Raw genomic sequence first — 19682 nt, 5'->3', positions numbered from 1 at the left:
TCAAACCACAACTCCCCTATCTTTTAGATCTTTGGCAACATACCACAACTCCCCTATCTTTTTAGAACTTTGGCAATCAAACCACAACTCCCCTATCTTTTTAGAACTTTGGCAATCAAACCACATCACCCCTATCTTTTTAGAACTTTGGCAACATACCACATCACCTCTATCTTTTAGAACTTTGGCAACATACCACATCTCCCCTATCTTTTTGAACTTCGGCAATCATACCACAACTCCCCTATTTTTTTGAACTTCGGCAATCAAACCACATCTCCCCTATCTTTTAGATCTTTGGCAATCAAACCACAACTCCCCTATCTTTTAGAACTTCGGCAATCATACCACATCACCCCTATCTTTTTGAACTTCGGCAATCAAACCACATCTCCCCTATCTTTTTGAACTTCGGCAATCATACCACATCTCCCCTATCTTTTTGAACTTTGGCAATCATACCACATCTCCCCTATCTTTTTAGAACTTCGGCAATCATACCACATCTCCCCTATCTTTTTGAAATTCGGCAATCATACCACATCTTTCCTATCTTTTAGAACTTCGGCAATCATACCACATCTCCCCTATCTTTTTGAACTTCGGCAATCATACCACATCTCCCCTATCTTTTTGAACTTCGGCAATCATACCACATCACCCCTATCTTTTAGAACTTTGGCAATCAAACCACATCTCCCCTATCTTTTTGAACTTCGGCAATCATACCACATCTCCCCTATCTTTTAGAACTTCGGCAATCATACCACATCTCCCCTATCTTTTCGAACTTCGGCAATCATACCACATCTCCCATATCTTTTAGAACTTTGGCAACATACCACATCTCCCCTATCTTTTTAGAACTTTGGCATTCAAACCACATCTCCCCTATCTTTTAGAACTTCGGCAATCATACCACATCACCCCTATCTTTTAGAACTTTGGCAATCAAACCACAACTCCCCTATCTTTTAGATCTTTGGCAACATACCACAACTCCCCTATCTTTTTAGAACTTTGGCGATCAAACCACAACTCCCCTATCTTTTTAGAACTTTGGCAATCAAACCACATCACCCCTATCTTTTTAGAACTTTGGCAACATACCACATCACCTCTATCTTTTAGAACTTTGGCAACATACCACATCTCCCCTATCTTTTAGAACTTCGTCAATCATACCACATCTCCCCTATCTTTTAGAACTTTGGCAATCAAACCACAACTCCCCTATCTTTTAGATCTTTGGCAACATACCACAACTCCCCTATCTTTTTAGAACTTTGGCAATCAAACCACAACTCCCCTATCTTTTTAGAACTTTGGCAATCAAACCACATCTCCCCTATCTGTTTAGAACTTTGGCAACATATCTCATCTCCCCTATCTTTTAGAACTTCGGCAATCATACCACAACTCCCCTATCTTTTTAGAACTTTGGCAATCATACCACATCTCCCCTATCTTTTTGAACTTCGGCAATCATACCACATCACCCCTATCTTTTTAGAACTTTGGCAACATATCACATCTCCCCTATCTTGTAGAACTTCTGCAATCATACCGCATCTCCCCTATCTTTTTAGAACTTAGGCAATCATACAACAACTCCCCTATCTTTTAGAAAATCGACAATCATACCACATCACCCCTATCTTTTTGAACTTCGGCAATCATACCACATCTACCCTATCTTTTTGAACTTCGGCAATCATACCACATCACCCCTATCTTTTTAGAACTTTGGCAACATATCACATCTCCCCTATCTTTTAGAACTTCTGCAATCATACCGCATCTCCCCTATCTTTTTAGAACTTCGGCAATCATACCATATCACCCCTATCTTTTAGAACTTCGGCTACATACCACATCTCCCCTATCTTTTTAGAACTTTGGCAATCATACCACATCACCCCTATCTTTTAGAACTTCGGCAATCATACCACAACTCCCCTATCTTTTAGAACTTCGGCAATCATACCACATCTCCCCTATCTTTTAGAACTTCGGCAATCATACCACATCACCCCTATCTTTTAGAACTTCGGCAATCATACCACATCTCCCCTATCTTTTTAGAACATCGGCAATCATACCACAACTCCCCTATCTTTTTAGAACTTCGGCAATCATACCACATCTTCCCTATCTTTTTAGAACTTTTGCAATCAAACCACATCTCCCCTATCTTTTTAGAACTTCGGCAATCATACAACAACTCCCCTATCTTTTTAGGACGTCGGCATTCATACCACATCTCCCCTATCTTTTAGAACTTCGGCAATCATACCACAAGTCCCCTATCTTTTTAGGACTTCGGCAATCATACCACATCACCCTTATCTTTTTAGAACTTCGGCAATCATACCACAACTCCCCTATCTTTTTAGAACTTCGGCAATCATACCACAACTCCCCTATCTTTTTAGGACTTTGGCATTCATACCACATCTCCCCTATCTTTTAGAACTTCGGCAATCATACCACAAGTCCCCTATCTTTTTAGGACTTCGGCAATCATACCACATCACCCCTATCTTTTTAGGACTTCGGCATTAATACCACATCTCCTCTATCTTTTAGAACTTCGGCAATCATACCACAACTCCCCTATCTTTTTAGAACTTTGGCAATCAAACCACAACTCCCCTATCTTTTAGATCTTTGGCAATCATACCACATCTCCCCTATCTTTTTAGGACTTCGGCAATCATACCACATCTCCCCTATCTTTTTAGGACTTCGGCAATCGAACCACATCTCCCCCATCTTTTAGAACTTCAGCAATCATACCACAACTCCCCTATCGTTTTAGAACTTTGGCAATCATACCACAACTCCCCTATCTTTTAGAACTTCGGCAATCATACCACATCACCCCTATCTTTTAGAACTTCGGCAATCATACCACATCTCCCCTATCTTTTTAGAACTTTTGCAATCATACCACATCTCCCCTATCTTTTAGAACTTCGGCAATCATACCACAACACCCCTATCTTTTTAGAACTTTGGCAACATACCACATCTCCCCTATCTTTTTAGAACTTTGGCAATCAAACCACATCTCCCCTATCTTTTCGAACTTCGGCAATCATACCACAACTCCCCTATCTTTTAGAACTTCGGCAATCATACCACATCAGCGTTATCTTTTAGAACTTCGGCAATCATACCACATCACCCCTATCTTTTTAGAACTTCGGCAATCATACCACATCTCCCCAATCTTTTTAGAACTTTGGTAATCAAACCACATCTCCCCTATCTTTTCGAACTTCGGCAATCATATCACAACTCCCCTTTCTTTTCGAACTTCGGCAATCATACCACATCTCCCCTATCTTTTCGAACTTCGGCAATCATACCACATCTCCCCTATCTTTTTAGAACTTCGGCAATCATACCACATCTCCCCTATATTTTAGAACTTTGGCAATCATACCACATCACCCCTATCTTTTTAGAACTTTGGCAACATACCACATCTCCCCTATCTTTTTAGAACTTCGGCAATCATACCACATCTCCCCTTTATTTCTTAGAAGAAAAGTCCATGTCAACAAAGATGAATTGGAAACAATAACGACAGCTATATATCTGAACAAAATGCTGTTAATCGGGTCTTTCTTCGATTTTATAAGAGAGCTACCATTTGATTTTTAAAGGGGGCTAGGTTTAAAAAAAATCAGGATGACAATTAATGTAGAAAACGTCTGGATAAACTTTAAAAAAGCAGGACCGTATGGAGTGACAAATACAAAAAAGGCAGGACAACGATTACAACTGAGACAAATTGCAGGAAAACATTTTTTCATCCGACACTCATAAATATCTGATGACACGTCCCTTATAACGGACAATACTACGGCCTTTTTTAAAAATCAATGAATTAGTTCAAACTCTGAATATCCTTATGGATAACCTTAAAGATGCTTATCGGCATTAGGGAAACCAAGTTGATATCAAAGATTAAAACTAAAAGAATTTCCGAGAAGGATTAAGAGCCTACTCTGAGGGTTGCCAGTGCGAAATGAATTTTAAGGGTTTTGTCAATCATTATAAGATTACTTCAATATACAGTCTTAACAGATTATATGATCTTAAGATGGTCTTAACAGATTATATGATCTTAAGATGGTCTTAACAGATTATATGATCTTAAGATGATCTCAAACACATATATTGTTTCAGGATACCGGTTCTTAAAGTATCGTAACGTATGGCAGAGTTAATGGTATTGTGTGTGTCTCCTTATTTCATGATAACAAATATATAAGTAAAAAAATATGAAAATTTATTATATGTATCAGAAGCGCAGAATTTGTTTAATTGAAGTATTTCTTATCAAACTTAAACACTTCATAATCATCAGTATACATTTCAAAAATAATGTCTTGATACTTGGTATCATTGTAATATTGTAACAGTTTCTCACGGGCGCTTGTAGCATGATGTCTTGTTCTCCCAAACTGTTCTTTCGAATTAAGCCAGTCTTTTACAGTATCATTCCAAGCTCCGATTTTTGTTAAAAGACTTTCAGTAAATTTATTTATATCTGGCATTTTACCTATTATTGTATTTCCGTATAAATGTCTTGGTAACTTTACCTGTGAACTCCAGTGCACGTCTTTACAGTGCTTTATTACCGTGAGGAATTCTGGGAATGATTTTACGGAGGGCCTTCCACACAACTCCATCATAAGGGAGTTGTTTAATCCTTTATCTAAGAAAGCAGACAATACTCGCTCCCTCGGTTCTCTCACAAATACTGCTTTTATCCAAGCCTCATCGAACATCATATCTGTTATATCATTATCTTTAAACTGTATGAGATAAGCGAGTCCATTACGTCTGGGATCATGCACCTCTTTAGTTTTTATTCCCTGTATAAACTGAAGTAGGCTTTTCCAGTAGGTGCAGCCAACCTTTTCGTTCCAGAAGAATATCAGTTTGTATTTACTTACAACTATAGGCGAAGAATAATGAGTATATCGTTTGATCTGCTGCAGTTCTACTTTTGTTAGTTCTGGAACAACTTTTCGGGATAGTTTTGAAATATTTAGTTTTTTATTGTGGCCGTCTGATCTATTGAAACTTAAAAGTGTATTTTTCGAAACTGTCGAAACGGTAGAATATTTAACAAAAGCTGTCTCAGTAACACCCTGGTAAATGATTGTTTGAATGTTTCCACTTTTTCTCATAATCCGATACAAATGGTCCACACGTATGAATGAAATAAACAGACAGCATAAAATAGCACAGAATGAAACTGTGCGTGCAGATGTCATACGCATGTTCCTATGCATGCGAGAAAACATCTGTAAGAAAAATAAAAAAACATTCTAAAATCATGATATAATAGGGTTATTGCATGAATATTGGGGAATATTGTCCCGAGTAGAATTTTATATTGCACGAGCTTGCGAGTGCAATATATGTTCTACGAGGGACAATATTCCCCAATATTCATGCAATAACCCTTTTATTGTATAGCAATATAACATTTGAAAGTAAAAAAATGGTTTAAACTAAGATTTAAACGTTGATGACGTCATGAATTTTGAAGATTTATTGCACTTGTGCAATATTAAAATTTATTGCACGCTAACTTTTGGTTACGTTCTGTGGGAAATATTATATTGCTATACAATAAAATGAATTATTATGTATTATATATATGTACATGTAATATCTAGAAAAAAAACCCGTACGATACTTATTTTAGTGTAGAAAAATATGTGTTTCTGGAAAAAGCATAATTAATTACACTAACAATTAAGGAGGTCAAATACACAACGGTTTGAGTCTAATGACCATGAATGTTAAAACAAAAACAGAATAAAAATAAAATCTGTCTACGACTACGGTTCAATAACCATTATAAAAGTTCAACGTTAAATATTCCAAGAAGACAAATCAAATGGTACATGTATTTCTAATAAATGTTCTATAATAAATAAAATGAATACACTTGTCACTGTAAATGCACGGTGTTCGTAAAGCTTGACCACCGGTGTCCAACTGACCATTCTCATTTAAACGATATAAAACAAATTATGTAGTCTAACTTAATCAAAACTACATGTATTAATGAAATTTGTTGCGTAAACTTAAGCTTATTGCTACAAACAAATAATATAATAATTAAAAACATATATATGATAACAAAACATAGACAATGCTAGGATTAAAATTGGTTAACCTTTTACCGTGTTAGCTAACAATTTGAAGAAACATACTCGCCTGCTTTTCAATAAATTTTAAATTTCATTGAAATTAAAACAAAGAGGAAAATATTGCTGTCACAGTAATATGGGACTGCTGTTTACCAAATCCTCCTAAAATTCAACTGACCACACGCATTATACAAGCACGGTGAATGCACGACGAGTGATGACCGTTACACGGAGGATTAACGAAAAAAAGAAATAATAAATCACGATAGGTAAAGTGTCCGGCAAGGATCGTGGTTTTTCGAGTGATTTAATCGTGGATTTGTTCCGAGTGTGACCCCTTTTCCGGGTGAATATGATCACAAATGTGAACAAACAGACTTCCTTTCTGACAAGACGTGATATAGAAGCTTGAGTTTAATATACAAGGTGTGTTATTATTTGAGACAATAAAAATATTATTAATCAGACATTTTTTTTTCGTTAAAAAAGTTGAATTTAGCACTGCTTCTATTAAGAAAAAATCCAGAATACAGCATTTTTTTTCACATACCAACACAAATGTCGATGAAACACATGAAATCCATATATCCTTAGATAAACAGACACTATACGCTATACAAAAACTCTTGTTTCTACATTGGAATAGACATTTTGAGACTAAATTCATTTCTATGTGTTCAGATTTTTTCGAGAGCAGACCGGGCTTTTGAAGTATGTTAGTGTTTAAGATTCATGTGGACCCAACGGCTAAAATGGTCGTATTTTCACCTCAAAATTTACCCTTAGTACAGACAAACCTGCGCATCTATAACAAATTTCAGGCATAGCATGCCCTAGATAAATGAATTTTAAGTATGTTTTATGTTTAAGAAAAATAAAAACTTACGAGGATTTTGCCGTGCACTTTTTTCATTCCTCCAGAAGGTGCCAAAATAAACTAAGTTGGTAAACAGGTTTGAGAACTTCCCCACAAGTAAAAATTATAGTGAGCATTTTTTTAAACTGACATGAACGTTAGATTGACAATAGATACCTGACAATAGTTGGTTATGTAAACTGTGTACCTGAGTGGACCATATCAAGGTAAACTCAACTGTTTGTTAATTTTACCATCTTCTGTAGAGACGAAAAAAAGTGCACGGCAAAATCCAGTTCTGACAGTTATGATTTTTTTAAATCATACAATGCATTTGAATTCTATTTATCTAGGGCATGCTTTGCCTTAAAAACTTTTCCAAATGCACAGGTTTGCCTGTACTCAGAGAAAATTTTGAGGTGAACATACGGTCATTTTAGCCATAGGGTCCACATGAACCTTGATACAGAGAAATTTGTACTAAAATTTCAAACATAGATTACTCACTTGCTTTTCTATGGTGTGCTGGCGTTTATTGATTATTGTTTACAAAAAGATCTAAACAACCTGTTTATTTCATAAAACCTCGTGCTGAGTCACTAAAGTCGAGTGCACCTTAAAAGGTGTACTTATTTGGTCCATATTTATTTTAACAATAGCTTCATAAAATAAAATTGTTTAAAGGAAATCAATGCTAGCACTTTATGCACTAATCCTCTATCTGTCTTTCAGCGAATTGCCAAATATGAAGGTATAAAGGAAGAGGCTGAGGATTTTCTTTAAAATTTCCATGTTTATTATTGAATCAATACAAGAGTACATGATCCTAAATAAATAAAAGTAATCAGCTAAAATCATTATCGACAATATTATCTGAAAACTAATTAACTAAATCAATAGAAAATACAAACCTATAAATGTATAGCTAATGGCGCAACAACCCATCCACAGGTTCAAAGGACTGAAAACAGGTATACGGGTATGACGGGATTTTATTATGATAACTTAAAAACATGCAGGTAAAAAGGTGTGTTTGGTTTGATCAAAGTCTCAAACGTGTCGGATCAAAATATAATGCTTTCAATCCTTGTTTCGGTAGGCGAGGAAATATTTTTTAAACAAAAATTATTATCCATATTCATTTTGCTTATTTTTTAATCATGTTTATTATTATTTTGTTAACCACTTATTGTTCAAAATTTTAGAGAATACGAATAAAAAACCCAGTAAAAACGAGGGAAGAAATCAGTTTCTAAAACTAATTTGTATCGTCTACAAGTGAACCTGAATCAATAATAATTCATTTTCATTTACTATGATAAAGTACACACTGTAATTGACATACACGAATTATCCGCTTTAAAATCTGTTAATTGATTAATTGTTCTCTTCTCAACGTTCAGTGGCAAATATTTCATGCAATATTGAGGACGTATGAAATTCAGTAAACAATAAATCTACTGTCCTACAAAGTAAAAGACCTGTCATGAATGCCAAAAAAAAAAAACAGTTTGCCACTAGGAAAGGATATCTATGATATATATGATATGAATAGAAATCATTAAAATTTGTGTCTACTCTATACACATGTATATTAACATCCCCATTTCGAATGAAAATAAATATTTTTAAGTCAGTGCTTCCATGATGAAACAGTTCTAAAATGTATTGAAATATCGTATGGCAATACAAGTACATCGGTTAACATGTGTGTACTTTTACACAAAAAAATACTGAGATTTCAATCGTGGTATTTGAGACCTAAATAAATTATCCAGTGCTTTTGAATAAAGCGTGTATGGTGCAATGTGAATGAATATTATTATTTCGCGTAATCAAGACGTATAACAGTAACCTTTTTTATTATCATTAATTTTACTAGGAATACGATTATTGATTTATATGAGATATTCTGATTGATAGATGTTCGAAAAAAACGTTAAACAAATTTCTCGAAAGAATGCAACGTTTTACATGAAAATGACGAACTAGGTAATTAGTAAACACGATAAATAAGTTGGTATTATAGTATTAAAAAGCTTATGATCCTGTATCATTTCTTTACATCCTTTTAAGTATACTTTTAAAGCATTTTATTCAGTTTGCTTCATTCCCGCCAAAATCGCCCTTTTGACGGCGTCTTTTGACGTTGTCGGTGCCCCTGAGTATTGTGACGTTACACTGGACCTTTGACGTTCTACACAATCAACAAGATTTGTGTGTAGAAGCCATAAATGTCCCTTTGGCAGCAAGAGGGTTAATAAAACCTTAAATGTTCGATAAATGCAACAGAATCTAAAATGAACTAGCACCTACCTCAAAAACTTCATTTTAATTAGATACTATCCGAATTTGAAGCGTACAAGTAACGAACTAATCGTCCGTCTGAAAGTTTTCAATCGGATGACGTCGTGTTTTGCCATGACGTAAATTCGCCAAATTATTCGTGAAATTTCCCGGAATTTTATTTAAATTTTATTTTTATAGTTTCAAAGCTAATAGTGCATTTAAATTTTATTTCTTTTTTTTGGGGTTATATATGCATTAGAATGGAAACAACTGTTATGATGTTATGCATTTGTTTTATAATCTTAACTTGCTGAAAATCCCAGTATCCCTGCAAGAATGTGTATCGCGCATGAATAGATTACAAAGGTAGTTTCGGAAACATGGTTTATCGAGGTGTAAACCAAGAGAAAAATTCTACTTGACCAATCCAATTCAAGTATTTATAGATATGCAAATGATATAAGAATTATATACATATGCCCATATATGACACAAACAGTAAGCTTGATATAACAAGAAAGCAATGCAAAGGGAGTGTTAAAATTCATAAGGGCAAATTTGAGTTTTTTTCCCTAACTGTTTATTGCTACCTTAAGGATACACTACGATTTGTTACGAGTATGCCATAGAACGGTACGATCGTATTTACGTTTCAATACGGATAGCTAGGGTTCTGTCACGTCTTTCACTATTTACTACGTTACAACACGACAAGATACGGAATAATACGTTCCACGACAAACTGACATAAGAATTCTATATAAACACTCCTTACTTAGAAGACAATAACAATCAAAACCAAGGAGTAAACAAATACTCACAAAAACCAAAGAACATTTACATCGTATTCTGTGTCTTGCCGTTGAAATATAAATACCATTATCCAACAACATTACATTATTGCCAAAAATTACTGTTTATTAAAAACCCTAACTTGGCTTAATACAGACAAACTGGACATTAATACAGGGCCTTTACAGAAAAGTAGTGTTAATATCAAATATAATAAATTTAACATGGCCGCCGCTTTTCAAAACTGACCGCCTTAAAAATATCATAATTTAATTCTGTTAAATTTATTGACCAGCAACCAACCAACGTTTATTATCACTGGACTAGTATATATTTGTCTAGGGGCCAGCTGAAGGACGCCTCCGAGTGCGTGAATTCCTCGCTACATTGAAGACCTGTTGGTGACCTTCTGCTGTTTTTTTTTATTTGGTCGGGTTGTTGTCTCTTTGACACATTCCTCATTTCCATTCTCAATTTTATTAGAGGAACCATATATAGGAATCACTGTTAATCCAGTTTTTCAACACATAACTCCTGTCAACTAAATATCTCGGATACTGTACTAGTATTTGGTATATTAAAAGCTTTATTATGGTGAAGTACAATTTCTTTTTTCAAACTTAACTGTCATTAAAATAGTAGAGGTTACATCAATTTGGCAGCAACACATACACTTTGTTCAGTTGGTTAATAAATGTTTTAAGAAATGGGTGTTTTTACAATGACCCTGTTATAAACCCTGTCAGTAATAATGGGCTCTGATGACCCTCGGCGTTGCCTCAGGCTATTACAGACATCCTCTGCCATTATAAAAACACCCATTTATTATAACTATATGAATGAGCAGCAACTGCTGCTTGCAATTTATTGGCTGGAATAGGATATTGATATGGCACAAAGTATCAGGTCAGTGGTTGTAGACGTAGAAGTGGTGAACTAGAGACTGATAACCTATCAATGGCCGTTAGAGCAAATGGATACTGGTAATTACACACAAAGTACCAGGGCAGTTGTTGTAGACGTAGAGGTGGTGGACTAGAGACTGATTACCTATCAATGGCCGTTAGAGCAAATGGATAATGGTAATTACACACAAAGTACCAGGGCAGTTGTTGTAGACGTAGAAGTGGTAGACTAGAGACTGATAACCTATCAATGGCCGTTAGAGCAAACGGATACTGGTAATTACATACAGACAAACAAAATCTAGAGAGTTTTCTAATAATTTATGTGAAAATGACAATGATAACGTTGGTCGTAGTATGAACGTAGTCAGGTCCTAAGAATAGCGTGATGAGGACAGCAAGGGCGTGTGAGAATCGTACTAAGGACGTGGTCAGCGTTGTATAGTCGTAGTTAAAGCGTAGATGGATCGCGGTGAGAACGTAATAGTCGTGGTGAGGTCGTAATTACTTCGCCGAATAGAATCATGCTTTCGCTACGCTCTTGCTACGATGGCACAGCGACCTTTGCGATCTTACTACGATCTTAGTGCGCTCTCACTACGCTTCTACTACATGTACGACCTGATTTCGCCACGACCTCACCCCGATTGCTTTAAACATTTTCAAAGTTGGCAACGCTCATCCCGATCTTCAAGACCTAACCACGACCGTGACACGCTCTTACTGCGATCTACATGATCGTACTACGATCATCAAATTAAAATTTGCATTTTTTTCACAGATCGTAGTGCGATCGTGGCATAGTAGGACTGCGGTATTACGCTTCTACAACGATGCCGCTACGATTATACATGAACCACGTTTTCACCACGCCCTTTCTTAGATTATCATGATCTCACTACGCTCGTCACATTCTCACTACGACCATACCGCAAGTTATCCGATTGCAACTCGATCTTTCCACGCTTCTACTGCGATTATAGAACGTTCTTACCATGATTATGCTACGTTCATACCGCGATCTAAATTACTACATTCTCAGCAATAATAACAACATCGTGTTCTTTACCAATACTGTTCCATCCCTTCTTTTAGTGATTAATACGAAGATATCTAGGAAACAACACAGTCATGTCTCCAAAATCTCCCAGAACACGTGGACTTAGTGAAAGGGGTAGATGTAAAGGCATAAGGAGCTCTGATAGTAACGAATCCTTATCCAGCATAGATGTCGGACCGACCAATCCAACCTGAATCACAACCTACGATGTTTAAGTGAACGATAGCAGGGATGACACAGATGTGTCAATAAATATAGGAATATGTGGTATAAGTTCCAATGAGACAACTCTCCATCCAAAATTACAAGTGTTAAACCATTCAAACGAGAAACCAACGGTATCATCGATTATATCTTGACAATAAACGAAATACGTGATTGAGCCGTTAGTGAAAAAGGACAAGAGGTCCAAATTACATACAGACAAACAGAACCTGGCGAGTTTTATATATTTTTTGAGATGTTGACAATGAGCATGATGATCGTGGTATGAACGTAGTCAGGATGGAAGAAGAGCGTGATGAGGACGGAATGAAGGTGCTAGAATGGTACTATGGTCTCGAACAGCGTGTTGTTAACGTGCTTTAGTCTTAGAGAAATCGTAATTGGGTCGCGGTGATAACGTGATGACCGTAGTTACGTCGTAATAACGTCGGTGCAAGATCGTAGCACAGTCTCTCCGAATAGAATCACGCTACCGCTACGATATTACAGCGACCTTTGCGTTCTTACCACGACCTTACTACTACGAACCGATTTCGCCACGACCATCCCACGATTGTTTTGAACATACTCAAAGTTTTTGAATTTGATACAATATTTATTTTTTCATTTTCATTTTCAATTTTTTATTTCCTTTTAAGCCAATAATTAGGACAGCGGTAAGAATATATCCTAGCTAAGATATTCCTTAGAAAGCTTCGGTGTGCATGCTGAGACGTGTCGTAAGTCGGTTCTAACATTATCCTTACTTCTGTCCGAAGAAATTCGTAGGACTGATCTTAGGATGGTTTCGATAAACAGGCACCAGTGTTTATTTCACTTGTGTCGTTTCTTGGAAATGTTATTTAGTTCAAGCTCGATTTCGTCTTTTGATGTTGTTTTACATGAATTTATCCTAGAAACAGGACAATGATATCAGGACAATGTATTATTCTCATCACATACTGATAGGTGTGACGTCTGAATATTGATGTTGTTTTACCTGAATTTATCCTAGAAACAGGACAATGATATCAGGACAATGTATTATTCTCATCACATACTGATAGGTGTGACGTCTGAATATTGATGTTGTTTTACATGAATTTATCCTAGAAACAGGACAATGATATCAGGACAATGTATTATACTCATCACATACTGATAGGTGTGACGTCTGAATATTGATGTTGTTTTACCTGAATTTATCCTAGAAACAGGACAATGATATCAGGACAATGTATTATACTCATCACATACTGATGGGTGTGACGTCTGTCTTTTGATGTTGTTTTACCTGAATTTATCCTAGAAACAGGACAATGATATCAGGACAATGTATTATACTCATCACATACTGATAGGTGGGACGTCTGTCTTTTGATGTTGTTTTACCTGAATTTATCCTAGAAACAGGACAATGATATCAGGACAATGTATTATACTCATCACATACTGATAGGTGGGACGTCTGTCTTTTGATGTTGTTTTACCTGAATTTACAACAGTCTCCGGGACAAGTTTGCAATTCCGCTGAGGGCAAAAGTTATCACCTTAATTTTTGGAGCTTAGTCAAAAAGAAGTTGATAACTTGGTTGGTATTGGTTCCCTGATATTTGTCCTAAATTTTTTTTGGCTCTAGCATCAATGTTGAAAAGTTATGCCCCTTTTTTCAATAATTTAGTCAGAGGAAAAGTAGTTGTTTTCCTCAAGGGAAATAAAATTTCCCTAAAGGAAAAAAAAAATCCTCAAGGGAAAAAGATTTCCCCTCGGGAATTTTCTGCATAAATATTTCCTTTGAGGAAATTCTATTTCCTTTGAGGATTTTTTTTCCTTTGAAGAAATTCTATTTTCTTTGCGGATTTTTTTTATCCTTTGAGGAAATTCTTTTTCCTTTAACGATATTCTATTTCTTTTGAGAAAATTCTTTTTCCTTTGAGGAAATCCTTTTTCCTTTGAGGAAATCCTTTTTCCTTTGAGGAAACTCTATTTCCTTTGAGACAATTTGCGGCTTAACATTTTCCTTTGAAGACTATACTTTTTCCTGTGCGGATATTTGTAGCTTCAAATTTTTCTTGGAGGAAATACTTTTTCCTGTGAGGACATTTTTGACAAACACTTCCTAGAGGGATAGTTCAAGACAACAAATTTACTCTAAGGAAGTCATTGTTCTTCAAATTTCCTCTAAGGAAATTTCTGAACATCAAATTTCCCTTAAGGAAATGTTTTCCCTTATTTTTACTCGTTAAACATTTCTTCAATATACCATGTATACAAACAGTATAAATATAATTTTTACAAGACTGAATATTTGATACAAATGATTTTTAAAACTTTAATAAATATTTGACTCACCACTTTAATGACATTGCACACAATTGAGTAAACTGTAACAACCCTCATATTCACTGATGGATTTAAATGGAGAAATTAAGAAAAAAATAGTATCTTTCATCTTTGTCATGGTTGTTGTCGAAATAAACACCTGCTTTATCCATTCATGTAAATGACTCCATCATATCAAATATACAGAGAAGATGTTTGAAGAACAAGTTGCCAAAATGTATTTAACCAATTGAAGGAAGATGTCTTGTGGATGGAATTATTTATGCATTGAACTATTATGTATGGGATCGAATAATTGTACACAGCAGCTGAAACAGGAGACAAATTAATTGAACATAAAAAGTCTTTATTTTATTTAATATGCAAATATGAACACAATATTAATAACATCACAAATGGTATGATATTTATAGCGTTTTGCTTATTATTGTATTGTCTTAAACATGTCAAACAGTCAGCCTTTTTTTGTATGTTTAATACTCACCATGAAAATTTGTATTAAAGTTTTAATTTTCTTTTGTATCAATAATTCAGTCTAGGACAAATTATATTTATACTGTTCGTACTGTTATGGAATTGCCATAGAGCAAAAATAGGGGAAAACATTTCTTTAAGGGAAATTTGATATTAAGAAATTTCCTCAAAGGAAATTTGAATTAAGAACAATGACTTAGGTAAATTTGATTTCACTTGAGGAAAACTACTTTTCCTTAATTGAGGAAAACTTTTCCTCTGAGTAAATTGTTGAAAAAAGGAGCATAACTTTTTCAACAGTGGTGTTAAAGTCAAAGCATGTTAGGACAAATATAAGGGAACCAAAACCTACCAAGTTATCAACTTCTTTTGATTTAACTCCAAAAATTAAGGTGACAACTTTTGCACTCAGCGGAATTGCAAACTTGTCCCGTAGACTGTTTTACCCTAGAAACAGGACAATGATATCAGGACGGTGTATTATACTCATTACATACTGATGGATGTGACGCCTGACTTTTGATGTTGCTTAACCTGAATATACCCTAGATACAGGACAATGATATAAGGACAATGTCAAATACTCTTCACAGACTGATAGCTATGACGTCTGTCTTTTGATTCTGTTATACCTTAATTTACCATAGAAACCGGACAATGATATCAGGACATTGTATTATACTCATCACATACTGATAGGTGTGACGTCTGAATATTGATTCTGTTATATCTGAATATACCCTGGATACAGGACAATGATATCAGGACAATGTATTATACTCATCACATACTGATAGGTGTGACGTCTTTCTTTTGATGTTGTTTTACCTAAATTTACCCTAGAAACAGGACAATGATATCAGGACAATGTATTATACTCATCACATACTAATGGATGTGACGTCTATCTTTTGATGTTGTTTTACCTGAATTTACCCTAGAAACAGGACAATGATATCAGGACAATGTATTATACTCATCACATACTGATAGGTGTGACGTCTATCTTTTGAGGTTGTTTTACCTGAATTTACCCTAGAAACAGGACAATGACAAGAGGACAACGTATTATACTCATCCCATACTAATGGATGTGACGTCTATCTTTTGATGTTGTTTTACCTGAATTTACCTTAGAAACAGGACAATGATATCAGGACAATGTATTATACTCATCACATATTTAAGGATGTGACATCTGTCTTTTGATGTTGTTTTACCTGAATTTACCCTAGAAACTGGACAATGACATCAGGACAATGTATTATACTCATCACATACTTATTGGTGTGACGTCTTTCTTTTGAGGTTGTTTTACCTGAATTTACCCTAGAAACAGGACAATGACAAGAGGACAACGTATTATACTCATCCCATACTAATGGATGTGACGTCTATCTTTTGATGTTGTTTTACCTGAATTTACCTTAGAAACAGGACAATGATATCAGGACAGTGTATTATACTCATCACATACTGATAGGTGTGACGTCTATCTTTTGATGTTGTTTTACCTGAATTTACCTTAGAAACAGGACAATGATATCAGGACAATGTATTATACTCATCACATACTAATGGATGTGACGTCTATCTTTTGATGTTGTTTTACCTGAATTTACCCTAGAAACAGGACAATGATATCAGGACAATGTATTATACTCATCACATACTGATAGGTGTGACGTCTATCTTTTGAGGTTGTTTTACCTGAATTTACCCTAGAAACAGGACAATGACAAGAGGACAACGTATTATACTCATCCCATACTAATGGATGTGACGTCTATCTTTTGATGTTGTTTTACCTGAATTTACCTTAGAAACAGGACAATGATATCAGGACAATGTATTATACTCATCACATATTTAAGGATGTGACATCTGTCTTTTGATGTTGTTTTACCTGAATTTACCCTAGAAACTGGACAATGACATCAGGACAATGTATTATACTCATCACATACTTATTGGTGTGACGTCTTTCTTTTGAGGTTGTTTTACCTGAATTTACCCTAGAAACAGGACAATGACAAGAGGACAACGTATTATACTCATCCCATACTAATGGATGTGACGTCTATCTTTTGATGTTGTTTTACCTGAATTTACCTTAGAAACAGGACAATGATATCAGGACAGTGTATTATACTCATTCAATACTGATGGGTGTGGTGTCTGTCTTTTTGTCATGGAGTCATTTAAGACATCATTTTATATTTTGTTGAACATTTAGTTTTCAGCAGAAAGGCATAGGTTTAAATATTTCATTATTTAAAGTCCATTTCGAAGCTGCGGTATTAATTTAAAGTATTTTTGTTTTATATTCGTTCATTATTGTTGAAGGAAATCATTTTTATATTCTCGAAACATTTAAGATAAGAATTTCAAATCTAACAGATATTTATTTTGGCATTTGTCACTTTAGATTTTCTCTTTGTTAGGCATTATTTTTATCAATTTAAGATGTTTAGCGACAAACTAAGTGGACACAATTAGATATGTTTTTTTCCTACTAATTCTATTGTCCGGTAAACACAAACAATTTGTTGTGTAAACAACATATGTCTAGGTAACCTGGTCAATTAGGGTTCTTTGTCCTGTATACATAGTATTATCGAGCTTTTTCGGTGTTTTGTCTAAATCAAACCAAATATATCATTAAAATTTAGTTGACCCAAACTAAAATCTAATAAATGAAATGGATGATTTATTATCTTTATTATAACATACGAATTCAACAGAAAAAATATAACATTCAAATTAAATATAAATATTTTGGATAGAAAAGTACCGAGACGCGTCTTATAGCAATGCAAATTTACACTTAGCAGAACAGTCACAACTGGGAATAAATCACTTTCGGTAATAAGACAACGTAATGACAAACCACAATCTAACACGTGGTAAAAATATCCTAAGTGAGTGTGGACAAAGACACATTGTACACCCAATTTGTGATTTTGTCCGTAAAATTTACGGAGTGTCATTTTTAATCTGTCCTCCTCACAACTTTATTGGAGCAGTTTCTGCCTTAAAAGCACACTCCTGAATATGAAGTGTGAAGTATAGTGTGAACATGCACGAGCATAACGTATCAATTGAGATATGTTAACACCATACGAAGGGGCAGAGGGTATGCTACTGGTGAGAGATTGATAATTCGGAAGTTTAAATCATCCCGTTTATCATACATTTTCGTATGAAGTCGTCTAATCTGTGTCAATATTGAAGAAAATATCAAGGTATAATGCAGTCCTTCTAGTATCAGTAGTATCATTAATAGTCAATGGATATACGAGATGTAAGTATTGGCTGAAATACGGGTTATTCCATGTATCGGAAAGTTAACAAAGACTTTCAAAGGTGCTTTTTCTTTGTCTTTTAGAAGATTCTGAATGAATTCTGCTTCATACGAGTACAAACCCAAATCGGCCAGTATGGGTGCGCAATTAGTACCCATTGGAATACCAACTGTCTGTTGATATCTAAATCATCCAAACTCAGATGCCACCATTAAATATCTTGTAATACGATAATTATTCACTCTCAACAGTTAAATTTTAAACATTTAAAAACGCTCGGTGAAAGCGATAAAATGTAGACAAAATAAGGAATTTAAAACATGAATTTTGCCATGTTAATCAATCAAATAACTTTTGTTTTCAACAAAAAGTTTTGAGTATGTAAAATGCAGGGTGAAAAAAAAGAAAATGTGACATATTGCCAATGAGACAACTCTCCACAAGAGACCATGTGACACAGAAATTATCAACTATAGGATACCGTACGGCCTTTAACAATGAACAAAGCCTATACTGCATAGTCAGCTATAAAATGTTAAAACAAACAGACTTATTCAAGTACCAAAAATGAACGAACAACATCGTAATCTGTCCGATGCTTTATGTTTGAAGTAAGATTCAAAACAAACCGGACATACCGGTAGCTTTATAATATAGTTAATTGCTACCTTAGTTTGCTATTAATAATATTGAAATGTGTATTGTTATTAAATATAATATCAGTATTTAGTTCAAATATAATCTTAAATCAATCCTATTTCTTTCTTATTCATTCAAATGTGACGTCATTTTTCATTTTTTTATTATCTGTTTACAAATTTAAATGTGACGTCATTTTTTTTTGTCATTTTTTACAATTTCAAATTTGACACCACTTGGCGTTGAAGTTTGAACTTTTTGTGTTGCAACTGTCGGGTCATGTAATGCATTTTGATTGTTTGCTGTAATTAAATTATACTTCAGTTTTATCATGTACATCTTTTGTATAGTCATTTTATAAAATTCATTGTTTGCAAAAGTATAAATTATTCTTAATAATAGGGATGTTCTGTTACTTAACAGAAAACCCTGGCAGTTTTTGGTACACCTTTTTGGAACTTTTGGTCCTCGAAGCTGTTGAACTTTGTCCTTGTTTCGGCTTTCAAACGTTTGAATCTGGGCGTCACTAGTAAGTTTTGTGTGGACAAAATGCACTTCTGGCAAATAAAATTTTTAAACGTTGTGTTCTACAATTTATTTATAATGTAGTCCTGTGGTGTTGTGTTGTCC

At 34.8% G+C, this 19682-nt stretch overlaps 1 protein-coding gene across 1 annotated transcript; it reads right to left on the bottom strand.

Annotated features, from left to right (window-relative positions):
• Window positions 1-4328: 4328 nt before the first annotated feature.
• Window positions 4329-8071, bottom strand: LOC134693731 (carbohydrate sulfotransferase 9-like). The gene is made up of 2 exons (XM_063554629.1): window positions 7953-8071; window positions 4329-5327 (listed from the first exon to the last, which is right to left on the bottom strand). Exon 2 carries the CDS (start codon window positions 5325-5327, stop codon window positions 4335-4337), a length of 993 nt encoding a protein of 330 aa, XP_063410699.1. The 5' UTR covers window positions 7953-8071; the 3' UTR covers window positions 4329-4334.
• Between the last annotated feature and the right edge of the window lie 11611 nt (window positions 8072-19682).

The sequence above is a fragment of the Mytilus trossulus genome, chromosome 12, assembly GCF_036588685.1.
Source record: "Mytilus trossulus isolate FHL-02 chromosome 12, PNRI_Mtr1.1.1.hap1, whole genome shotgun sequence".
NCBI lineage: Eukaryota > Metazoa > Mollusca > Bivalvia > Mytilida > Mytilidae > Mytilus > Mytilus trossulus.
Note: the sequence above shows the minus strand (reverse complement) of the source record. Positions and strands in the feature narration are given on the sequence as shown.

What these genes read in the sequence shown, in the direction of transcription:
- LOC134693731 (XM_063554629.1), bottom strand. Translation starts at nt 5,327, where the DNA reads ATGTTTTCTCGCATGCATAGGAACATGCGTATGACATCTGCACGCACA.